Here is a 12,219-nt window from a genome sequence, read left to right as displayed (position 1 = left end):
TCCTGCTCTGCAGCAGTTATTCCCCCATTCTATCTTCTAACTCACTTACTCGTTCTTCTGCCTCACTTATTCTGCTGTTTATACCATCTAGAGTATTTTTAATTTCAGTTATTATGTTGTTCATTACTGTTTGTTTGCTCTTTAGTTCTTCTAGGTCCTATTAAATATTTCTTGTATTTTCTCTTTTGTTTTTGAGATTTTGGATCATCTTTACTATCATTACTCTGAATTCTTTTTCAGGCAATTTTCAAATTTTTCTTCATTTATTTGGTCTTGTGGATTTTTATCTTGCTCCTTTGCCTGCAAGGTGTTTCTTTGTTTTCTCATTTTGTCTCATTTATCATATTTGCTGTCTCCTTTCCCTGTTGTGCTTAGTAGAAATTCCTCTTATCTCTATTCTGTTTGGCTTGTGGTGTCAAGCACTGGAGCTTGCTGGCCTTCAATTGAGTATGGAGCTTGTTGTTGAGAATGAGAACTCTAGGGGAGCACTTGCTGATTAATATCCCATGGGGTCAGGAGTTCTCTGGTGGTCCAATGTCCTGGATTCCGCTTTGCTACCTCAGAGATCCAGGTTTGGCCCCTGGCCGGGTCACCAAGATCCTGGAAGCTGCACGGAATGGAGAAAAAGGAGGTAGAAGGAGAGCAAAGAAAAAAAGGAAGAAAAAAGGGAAGAAAGGGAAAGGGCAGACAGATCCCCAAGATTCGTGGTAAAAGCAATTCTAATCAATCAAAATCACACAAGGAGATGTGCCCACTTGCACTTGCAGAAAGAGAAGAGGAAAAAAAACCAATGATAAGAGAAAATGAGAGAGCAAAGAAAAGAAAGGAGTACTCATACCAATTACAAGCAAATCCACATACACATATGTACAGTAAAAATTTAACTAACAAATGCCTAAACCAGAAACAAAACAAGCATACCAAAAAGTCCTCTAATATTTCTAGGTATGGCTCTGCCCCTGCTGTGGAGAGGACTGTGGAGAGCTCAGACTGTGATCTGGTATTAGTCCTGTGTTTATTTGTCCTCACAGCCCTCCCGTTGTCCCCTATGTCTGCAGTCTCTATTGTAGAAACACTCGTCTAATCAGGTGATCCACAGATGCAGGTTCTTTCAAGCCTATTGTGGGCGATAAAACTGCTCCTCCTGCAGCTATTTCTCTTTCTCTTCTTTGGTCCTGCAGACCTCGGGGATCAGTTTTGGTTGTGGTCCCTACTTTGCATGTGGGTTGCTCTCAGGAGTCAGTTCCCCGCCCAGGCAAGAGGGGGTGAAAGAGGGTGATTGGGGCTCACTTGCGACTTCAGGTCAGAGGTAGGGAGGGGTATGGCAGACTAACTGAAATCTCTGGGATTGCTTGCAGCAGCAGAGGTCACTGTGAGCCTGAGATGTGCTGTGTGTTCTCCCAGTGAAGTTGATCTTGATCACGGGACCCTTAGTGTTGATGGGCTTCCCCTGATGTGGGGAGTGTGTGGCCAATAACTTGCCTTACACACAGGACCCTTGGCAGCTGTGAGTGGATGGCCATGGGCTGGCGGTGCGGCGGTGGGGGCGGGGGGGCGGGGCAGGAGGGCGGGTGCGCGGGCGCTTGGTGGGACCCAGCTGCGCATGGGCGTGGGGCAGGCTGGGGCGCGGAACTGTGGGTTTTTCGAGCCAGCAGCCACGAGTCGCGCCACTTTGCCACTGCCTGTGTGTTCGCAGAGTGGGATTTTCCTCCCAAACACTCTGAAACAAAAGTCCCCTGCCTCTCCGTATGTCCCAGGTTTTTCCCCAAACTCCCTATCTTGCTGGAGCACCAGCCTGCCAGGCTTTTCTCATGCAACCAGCCCCTGCTCGCTCCCTGGGGACTGTTCTCTGAAGCCCAAGCCTCGGTGCCTGGCCCCCACCACTGCCGTGGGTGAGCAGATTAGCTCCTCTGGCTGGGGAGTGCTGCCTGACTCCTCCATGCAGGGATCTCTTCACTCTGCCCTTGGCAGACCTGCTGTTGCTCTCTCTTCTGGGGGCTCCAAGGCTCCCCCTGTCCTTCCCCACCAGTGAGGGGGCTCTCCCATGTATGGGAGACTTCCCCCTTCACAGCTCCCTCCAAGAAGGGCTGGTCTCCTCAGAATTGTCTCTTTTTTTCCTTTCTCTCCTTTGTGCTACCGATTACGTGGAATTCCTCTTGCCTTTTTGGTGGTCTGAGGTCTCCTGCCGGCATTCAGGAGGTGTTCTCCAGGAGCCACTGCCCAAGTGGATGTGTTTTTGATGTATTTGTGTGAAGGAAGGTGATCGCCATGTCCTACTCCTCTGTCGTCTTTCTTTTCCTCCGTTCCTAGATTTTTTGATGATGGCCAGTCTTACTGGTGTGAGGTGATACCTTATTGTAGTTTTTGTTTACATTTCTCTAATGATTAGTGATATTGAGCATCTTTTCATGTGTTTGCTGGCCATCTGTATGTTTTCTTTGGAGAAATGTCTGTTTAGGTCTTCTGCCCATTTTGGGGTTGGGTTGTTTGTTTTTTTGATATTGAGCTGCATAAACTGCTTATATATTTTGGAGATTAATCTTCATTGGCACATATTTTCTCCCACTCCAAGGGTTGTCTTTTCATCATATTTATGGTTTCCTTTGCTGTGCAAAAGCTTTTAAGTTTCATTAGGTCCCATTTGTTTATTTTTGTTTTTATTTCCTTTACTCTAGGAGGTGGGTCAAGAAAGATCTTGCTGTCATTTATGTCATAGAGTGTTCTGCCTATGTTTTACTCTAAGAGTTTTATAGTGTCAGGCCTTACATTTAGGTCTTTGATCCATTTTGAGTTTATTTTTGTGTATGGTGTTAGGGAATGTTCTAAATTCATTCTTTTACATGTAGCTGTCCAGTTTTCCCAGCACCACTTATTAAAGAGGCTGTCTTTTCTCCATTGTATATTCTTGCCTCCTTTGTCGAAGATAAAGTGACCATATGCATGTGGGTTTATCTCTGGGCTTTCTATCCTGTTCCATTGATCTATACTTCTGTTTTTGTGCCAGTACCATACTGTCTTGAGCACTCTAGCTTTGTAGTATAGTCTGAAATTGGGGCATCTGATTCCTCCAGCTTCATTTTTTTTCTCAGGACTGCTTTGGCTATTCGGGGTCTTTTGTGTTTCCATATAAATAGTATAACTTTTTGTTCTAATTCTGTGAAGAATGCCATTGGTAATTTGATAGGGATTGCACTGAATCTGTAGATTGCTTTGGGTAGGATAGTCATTTTCACAATGTTGATTCTTCCAATCCATGAACATGGTATATCTCTCCATCTGTTTGTGTCGTCTTTGATTTCTTTCATCAGTGTCTTATAATTTTCTGCTTATAGGTCTTTTGCCTCCCTACACAGGTTTACTCCTAGGTATTTTATTCTTTTTGTTGCAATGGTAAATGAGAGTGTTTCTTTAATTTCTCCTTCTGTAATAATCTTAATCTTTTAATTGGAGTCTTTAGTCCATTTATTTATTTATTTAAATTTATTTATTTATTTTTGGCAGTGCTGAGTCTTAGTTGCAGCACACAGGATCTTCCTTGTAGCATGCGGAATCTTTTAGTTATGGCATGCAAACTCTTAGTTGCCACATGCAGGATCTAGTTCCCCAACCAGGGATCAAACCCGGGCCCCCTTCGTTGGGAACATGGAGTCTTACCCACTGGACCACCAGAGAAGTCCTTAGTCCATTTATATATAATGTAATTACTTGTATATTTGGATTTAAATCTACCATCTTATTAGGGCTATCTACTTGTCCCATAAGTTCTATGTTCTTTTTTCTCTCTCACTTATTGTCTTATATCACACTGACTACATTTTATAATTCACAGGGCTGCCTGAGTGTCTTCATGACATGGCTGTTAGCTTCCCCCAGAGTGAGTGATGTGAAAGGGAGCACGTACCCAAGACAGAAGCTGCAGTGCCTTTCATAACCCAGTCTTAGAAGTGACATACCATGTCTTCTACAGTATTCTGTCAGTCACACAGACCAACCCTCATACAATCTGGGAAGGGACTACTCAGGGGTGTAAATGTCAGGAGAGGGTTACTAGGGGCTGTCTTGAAGGTATACCACAACGTCTCTTACCTTCTTTTGTATATTTTCTACCGTTTTGACTCTCAATGCTTCATTCTAAATTATTTTTTGGGGGGGAATTGTCTTTCAGGTACATGTGTCTGGTTATTTTTTTAAATGTGTACCAAATATTGCATTTGCAAAATTGTTTGTGGAAATCACATGAGGCCTAGGGTGATAGCATCATCCACCAGACGTCTCTTTACATTTGCTCCTGCCAGGTGCCTGGGAGCACTGGTGGTTTAGGGTCACATCATTTCCATTTCAGGGACTGATAAGAGTCCAAGTTGTTTTGCAATCTTTGCATGAACTTGTCTAAGTATAGTTCATCCCTATGCCTGGGATGCAGCCCTTCAGGGTCCCAACTCAAAGAAAGGATGCTTTCACTAGGCCTCCACCTTCCCAGAGGGCTCGTCCTGAACTCCAGTGCCTGCCACTTCAACACCAAGAACAACACTCAGCTTTTAGCAACCCAGCCTTGAATTAGCCACCTTCCTGGGCCTCTGCCCCTCCTAACTCTTGGCTTATAAGTCTTCACTATCTTGTTAGCTCTCTAAATCCTTCGAAGACATGTTTTAAAAATTTGGTCCTGTTTTCCTAGTTATTAATGATCACCAGAAAGGGGACTAGAGTTATCTGATTTGCCATTACCAAAAGACTTGTCCATAATTTTTTTTCAATGTTTTAAAATAAATTTTATTTTTTCATACACTTTTAGATTTACAGAAAAATTGCTTAGATAGTACAGAAAATTATCGTAAAAACTGCACTCTGTTTTCCTAAATAATTTTTAAAATAACAAAAAATTAAAATTAATAGCAGGACTACCCTGGTGGCACAGTGGTTAAGAATCCACCTGCCAATGCAGGGGACATGGGTTCTATACCTGGTCTGGGAAGATCCCACATGCAGCAGAGCAACTAAGCCTGTGGGCAACAACTACTGAGCTCATGCACTGCAACTACTGAAGCACGTGCACCTAGAGCCCGTGCTCTGCAACAAAGGAAGCCACTGTCCTAAGAAGTCCTTGCACTGCAACGAAGAGTAGCCTCCACTCGCCACAAGTAGCGAAAGCCTGCGTGCAGCAACAAAGACCCAACACAGCCAATACGTAAATAAATAAATTTATAAAAACATAAAATTAATAGCAAATATTTCATAGCCATGAAAGACTTTTACTGGTTATGATTGTTCAACCAAGCTATGTATACCACAGGGTGATAGAGAGGGGTAATTAAGATCGTGGATTCTGGAACTAGTCTGTGTGTCTGTTCTTCTGTTTTCTCTCTAAACTTTATTTTGGTCATGGACAGCAAAGCTGGTTGGATAAAGTTCTCAGTGCTAGTATGGTTCATGCTGTGGACAGTGCAACTTTGATTAGGCCTCTGTAGTTTGGTCTCCTCATATGCCTGTCATTGAAGCCACTGTATACTGACCACTACCTCTTCATTACACTTACCTCACTGCATGGCAATGGCTGCTTCACATGATCATGAGCTCCTTGTAAGTGAGAATCACTCAGCCTAGCACAATTGTTGGCATATACTAGGCATTCAAAGATTGTTTCATTGAGTTGGTGCCAATAATTAGACTCCAAGAAGAAGGTCAGGTTCGAGCAATATATATTAAATTTGAGTTTAAAATGGGAATAAGTCTGAGTAAGGCTGTCTAGAAGGCATGTATATGTAGGTCTGAAACACAGGACTGGGACTGGGCTGAGGATGCAGCTACTTGGGAGACGTCAGCAAACTGAAGATAATGGGGGTCAGCGTAAGGAATGAGATCAGGCAGGGACAGTATGTAGAAAGATAAAGGTAGTGGGCTGATGTTGCAGCCCTGAGGAGCACCACAGTCTAACAGGCTAGATGAAGAAGACCTACCAAGGTGGGGTCTAAGAAAGAAGTGTCAGTGATGGAGAAGAGCCAGAAGAGAAGGGAAGCTATAGAAATAAGCAAAGGAAGGCTAGAATTTGAAGGAGAGAAAGGCCTGCATTAAGAAATGCTGCAGAGAAGGCAAGGAAACTAAGACTGAAAGTTCGTAGTCTTGACTTGGTGAGTGCAGCAGGCTGGGATCAGGGAGAACAAATTCCAGGCTGTTTGGGAGGGGGCATCCATGAATTATGGTTACTAACTAGATGTCTCGAGTGGTGCCTTGGACAGCAGTAGCTGTGTGCCACTCACTCCCCTAGGAAGCACAGAGGTAGGGGGAGGAAGAGATTGGGGGTGTGTGGGGACAGCTGATGTCTTTGGGGATCCATGGGCTTCAAGTGACTTGAGTTTCAGGGACATTTCAGAGGCAATGTTGAGTAAACAGCTCAATATATGATCTGGAGCTCAGAGAAGAGGTCCGGGATGCAGCTAAGGATTTGGGAGTCAGAGATAAACCTGATACCTGGAACTTTCAAAGATCAATTCCATTCCAGTTCCCTTTCCCCAACCCTGTGTAACACCCCCAGGTGTATTTCAGTGCCCCCCTCTTCCTGATACACCCACACTATACCCAGCTTCATGCCTCCCTTGTCCCAGGTCACAGCCTACCTTCCCCAAGTCAGAGCTGATGCTGAGGCTGTTGACAAAGGCATCCCCAGAGGTGATAGGCTCTTCCCCAGTCAACATTTTGAAAATGGAAGTTTTTCCAGCTCCATTGAGGCCAAGAAGGCCAAAGCATTCTTCTGCTTGAACAGTGAAGGAAATCTTGTTCACAGCCAGTGGGGGCACCTTGTTGGCATAGACCTGAGATATCCAAGACAGAAAACATACAGTGAGGAGGCCTGGAGCCAGCAGTCTGGAGTTAACTGTTGCACACCGGTTCTGGGACGGGTTGAACTGCCCTTGGGGCCTCGGGGCTCCAATGTACCCAGGCTTGAATTTGCCTTCTCCTCCCAGGTGCTACTCCCAGCAGGGCTAGTGAGGTTTTCTCTCCTCCTGTCCCTGCAAGCTGAGAACCTAGTTCTCTGAGATAAGCCTCTTTCCTCTGTCCTTGAAACAAAGAAAACCCCTTAGATGTTGCCTGAGTTGGTTTTGGGGTTGTTTTTTTTTTTTTTAAACTACCGGGAACTACAGGGAAACAATTCTCTCTGTCTCTCTGTCCATATGTGTGTGTGTATGTCTATATATCTATATCTGTTGGATATTTGAAGGGTCTCTCAACACAATTCCCACTGGGGCTTTCAGGGAGACTAAGGCTTGATCTGAGCATTTGGAGCCTTTTCCCCCACCTTGGCTCCTCCACAAACTGTTTTCTAGATCCAGGATAGACTCAACCATGTCCAACCTTCAAGGCTTCTTGCGGTTCATGGTTCTCGTGCCCCTCACATTGCAGGTCTTCCTGTCTCCCAGGGGACTCCGGAAGAGACAATGGAGGGCCAAGGTGCTAACTTCAGTCTCTGGGCACAAATGAGCTCAAATGACCTGTGATCTGTTCACAGAGGAAACCTCTCTCTGAGTCTTTCTCCACCAACACTCACCTGAATCTTTGCCAGTACAATAGTCCCGCCTTATCCCCAGGGGATGTGGTCCAAGGCCCCCAGTGGGTGCGTGAAACCATGGATAGAACAGGACCCTATATATACTATGTTTTTTCCTATATGTACATACCTATGATAAAGTGTAACTTATAAATTAGGCACCGTCAAGAGAATACCTGAATAGCCAGCATCACTACGCTTGGGCTTTGGGGTCATTATTAAATAAAATAAGGATTACTTGAACACAAGCACTGCCATACTGCTATAGTCAATTGGATAACTGAGCTGGCAACTAAGTGACTAAACGGTGAATAAGCTGGACAAAGGGATGGAGCTGGACGGCTCCAGAGTTAGTCACACTACTCAGAACAGCACAGTTTAAAACTTATGACTTGATATTTCTGGAATTTTCCATTTAATACTTTTGGACCACTGTTGACCACAGGTAACTGAAACCTCAGAAAGCAAACCTGCTGATAAAGGGGTAGTACTGTACTCCAAGCCAGTAGGCAGGTCCTGGAGCCATGGTGGCTGCTTCCTTATGCAAAGGGCCCCCAAGAGTAATGGTCTTCACTTTTTAAGCCATATCAGACTTTACCTTAGACACTTCTTTAAGGACCAGTGGGTTTTTCTTACACAAATTTTCCACAAAGGTCTCGACCATTTTCGCTTCCTCTTCCACATCTTGGTCTCCAGGCACAGATTCTGCACCATGCAAAACCACCTGCTTTCCCGAGACAAGGATGGCATGTGTAAGTGCTTTTGTGAGGGTAGGAGATAGAAATCAAGGGGACCACAGGGACTGCATCCTCCCTGGGAAGGCCTTGAAGGTGCCCTGGCTGTGCTCAAGTTCCTGCACACACACCACCACCTATCCTCAGGGGCAGCCACAAGCAAGAATGAATGCACATTGACATGACTGTGGTATGGTGGACAAGGAAACTTTATGTGACATTTGCTTTTGAAGAAAATAAAAAGACCTGAAGCCTGCAGATGTCAAGATATAACATCTCATTTTCTACAGAACTTCCTTTGTCATGGGGAGGGGGAGGGACTTTGGTTCTGGAAGATACTCAGGCCAGGAGCTGACACAACAGACCTTTCTCCCATCTGGCTCCTGAATGACTGAGGGGAAGAGGTGTTCCAAACCAACTAGTTTTGGGAAATTCAGGGTCTTGTTCCTACTTGGCTGGGCAGGGTCACAGGGGCCAAGCCAACACTCTTCTCTCAGGTCCTCAGGGGTCCTGGGGATGGGCTGTCATCTCTCTACCCTATGGGTGGATTACATGGTCTCCAAGCCCTCGGATGCTGAGAATCAAGGCCACTGCAGATTGTATGAAGGAAGCTATGGAGCCAGCCTCTTGACCTGTCCTTGGAGACTTACACTTGGACCCACTCACCAATTTTTGCTTCCTGTAGAAGCCAGAAAACTTGGCTTTCAGTTCCCACAAGACATTGGTTTCAATGAGGAAAAGCAGGATGAGGTACACAGATCCTGAGATGGCAAGAGCTGTCAGATACTTCCCCGTCCCTAAAGACTCCCAGGCATAGATGTTCTCTTGAACTACATAGCCCTCTGCTAAAATGGGATAAACAGATATTATCAAATTACATATAGTAGGGGAATTCCTATTATAACAAACATCATCTAAAAGAAGCATTACTGTCATCAATGTTGTTAGCACATCCCAGCAGATGAGAAACATATAACATTCTGTTTTCCTTACTAGAACAAATGTTTTGCAAAAATAATGCAGTAAAGTAAAAGACTTCTCCCTGTCCATATGAGTTATTTGAAATGCAAAAGATTTATATGTTTGTTTATTTTATCAATCATTAATCACCCTGTAACTTCAACTGACCACTCATGTAAAAACACTCAGCAGCTTCTTTTCTCTTTTTAATCTGACTTGGCTTCAAATTTTCTTTTAAATACAAGTATTTTTATTTTTATTAAAAAATATTTATTTATTTATTTATTTATTTATTTAGGCTGTACTGGGTCTTATTTGCAGCAGGTGGGATCTTCATTGTGGCATGCAGGATCTTTAGTTGCAGCATGCAGATTCTTAGTTGTGGCATGCATGCGGGATCTAGTTCTTCGACCAGGGATCGAACTCAGGCCCCCTGCATTGACAGCAGGGAGTCTTACCCACTGGACCACCAGGGAAGCTCCAAAACACATGTATTTTAAAATTATACAACAGATACACATTCAATGGAAGAAAAAGACATGTATGAGGTAGAAAGTTAAGGTACTTCTCCTCTCCCCACAACTATTGTTACAGTTTTGTATGTAATCCTTCCATACTTTCTGGATATAATCTTTTAAAATAAAAGTAGAATGATATTATGCATTGTATTCTCCAATTCATTTGTTGCATTTACTAATATATAACAGACATCGGCCATATCAGGACATACAGATCAAAATAATACAGATCTTCGGCAAAGGTAAATATGTGGACAATTATAACAGCTAGTATTGTTGTGACTGGTTTGTAATGCCACTTTTTGTTTTCTATATGATTTAAGAAACTAATACACAAAAAACAACTATTAGTCTATGTTTCTGGACACACAATACATAAAGAGATACTGTGACATCAATAATTAAAAGGGAGTAGGGACAGGGCTGATAGGAGCAGTTTTTATACGTTATTGAAGTTAAGCTGATATAAATTCAAATTAGAATGTTATAACTTTAGGATGTTAAATGTAATTCCCATGGTAACTACAAAGAAAGTAGCTATAGAATATATGAATATACCCAAAAGGAAAGGAGAAAGGAATTAAAATGTTTCATGTGAGGTACCTAGAGTAGTCAAACTCATAGAGGCAGAAAGTGGAATGATAGTCACCAAGGGCTGAGGGATGAAGATGGGTAGTCAGTGTTTCATGGGTTCAGAGTCTCAGTTTTGCAAGTTGAAAAAAGTTCTGGAGGTGATGGCTGCACAACAATGTGAATGTACTTAATGCTACCGAATTGTGCACTTAAAAATGGTTAAAATGGTAAACTTTATATACATATTTTCCCACAATTTGAGAAAATAACTAATTTTAAAAGGTGTTGGAAAAGATGTGGACAAATTGGAACCCTCAAATGTTTCTGGTAAAATGCAAAATGGTGCAGCCACGGCGGAAAATATTTTGGTGGTTCCTGAAAAAGCTAAACATAGAGTCACCATAAGACCCAGCAAACCTGCTCCTAGGAATAAACTCAAGAGAACTGAAAACATGTTCATAGAAAACCTTGTATGTGACTGTTCATAGCAGCATCATTCATAACAGCCAAAATGTAGAAACAACCCAAATGTCCATCAACTGATGAATGGATAAACAAATTGTAGTCTATCTACACAATGGAATATTATTCAGCCATAAAAAGGAACGAAGTACTGATGTATGCCACAACCTGTATGACCCTCAAAAACGTTGTAAGTGAAAGAAGCCAGATACAAAAGGTCACATAGCGTTTGATTCTATTTACCTGAAATGTCCAGAACAGGCAAATCCATAGAGACAGAAAGTAGATTATTGGTTGTCAGATGCTTGGGGGAAAAGGGAATGCGGAGTGACTGTTAATGGACAGAGTATTTCTTTTTTTCAGGTGATGAAAATGTTCTGGAATTAGATGGTGGTGATGGTTGCACAATCTTGTGAATATACCAAAAACCAATGAATTGTATACTTTAAAACGGCGAATTTTCCATGAATTATATCTCAATAAAAAATGTAATTAACAAATTCTGTTTGCAATACTTACACACTTGATTGCACTCAGTCTGGTTCAGGCTCTTGGCACTGCAAAACTTTTGTAGTTCAAAGTTGTAATATAAGTTGGAGAAAGCCATCCCCAGGCAGTGGCCCGGAAGCGGTAGAAATGTGTGATCCAAAGATTCTGAGACCAAGGTGTAGCCTACATCTGTGAGGGGAAAAGAAAATATGAACTCGTCTTTCAGGAAGAAAAGGGCACATCCTCTAGCAATTCTCTGAACCCACTGTGTCTTTTATCCTGTGTAAAGGATCTGTTATCTTTATCTATTGCTATATCTGTCTCTGCACGTCACAATCCCAGGCCCAAGACCAGAAATCAGTTCTCCTTGACTCCCATTGTTCCCTCTTCCTCTGTAGTCATCCATCCTCCAAGTCATAAGTATTTTTCTTTTGCAGTGCTTTCTGAATCTGTCATTTTACTTCTATTCCAATTGTTTATGCAGATGAATCAGAAAGAGCTTGGAATGTCTGAGAAAACCAGCAAGATCATGGCTGCAGTATGGGATGCATCTGTGGAAGTGGTGAATTTGAAGACTGGAGGTTTACAAATGAGTTAGGGCCAGACAGAAGAGTCTGGTGGGCCAGCTTTGGAGTTATTTGAGTGTCATCATACAGGTAGATAAGAACACAGTTCCTGCCTGTACAGTTTGTGGAGACAAAACTATCATTATTTGCAGGTGCTGCACACTATCATGTAGCTAGAAAAGCCACAAGAATCAACCAAAGTGCTATTAGCAATAAAAGAGAGGGGATTTCCTGATGGTCCAGTGGTTAGGACTCTAAGCTCCCAATGCAGGGGACACAGGTTCGATCCCTGGTCACCTGGTCGGGGAACTAAGATCCCGCAAGCCTTGCAGCCAAAAAAAAAATTTTTTTTTTAATTATAATAATAAAAAGAAAGA

The 12,219-nt window shown here is 42.9% G+C and overlaps 1 protein-coding gene across 1 annotated transcript in view; it reads right to left on the bottom strand.

Moving 5' to 3' along the window:
• Positions 1-12,219, bottom strand: part of LOC130860594 (ATP-binding cassette sub-family A member 17-like) — a 137,088-nt gene that overhangs the window by 20,165 nt on the left and 104,704 nt on the right. Inside the window, exons 23-26 of the mRNA XM_057749001.1 lie at positions 11,307-11,465; positions 8,941-9,119; positions 8,139-8,267; positions 6,612-6,806 (exon numbers count right to left, since the gene is read on the bottom strand). Coding sequence (XP_057604984.1) covers positions 6,612-6,806; positions 8,139-8,267; positions 8,941-9,119; positions 11,307-11,465 — 662 coding nt within the window. The remainder of the gene's footprint in view (positions 1-6,611; positions 6,807-8,138; positions 8,268-8,940; positions 9,120-11,306; positions 11,466-12,219) is intronic.

The sequence above is a fragment of the Hippopotamus amphibius genome, chromosome 9, assembly GCF_030028045.1.
Source record: "Hippopotamus amphibius kiboko isolate mHipAmp2 chromosome 9, mHipAmp2.hap2, whole genome shotgun sequence".
NCBI lineage: Eukaryota > Metazoa > Chordata > Mammalia > Artiodactyla > Hippopotamidae > Hippopotamus > Hippopotamus amphibius.
Note: the sequence above shows the minus strand (reverse complement) of the source record. Positions and strands in the feature narration are given on the sequence as shown.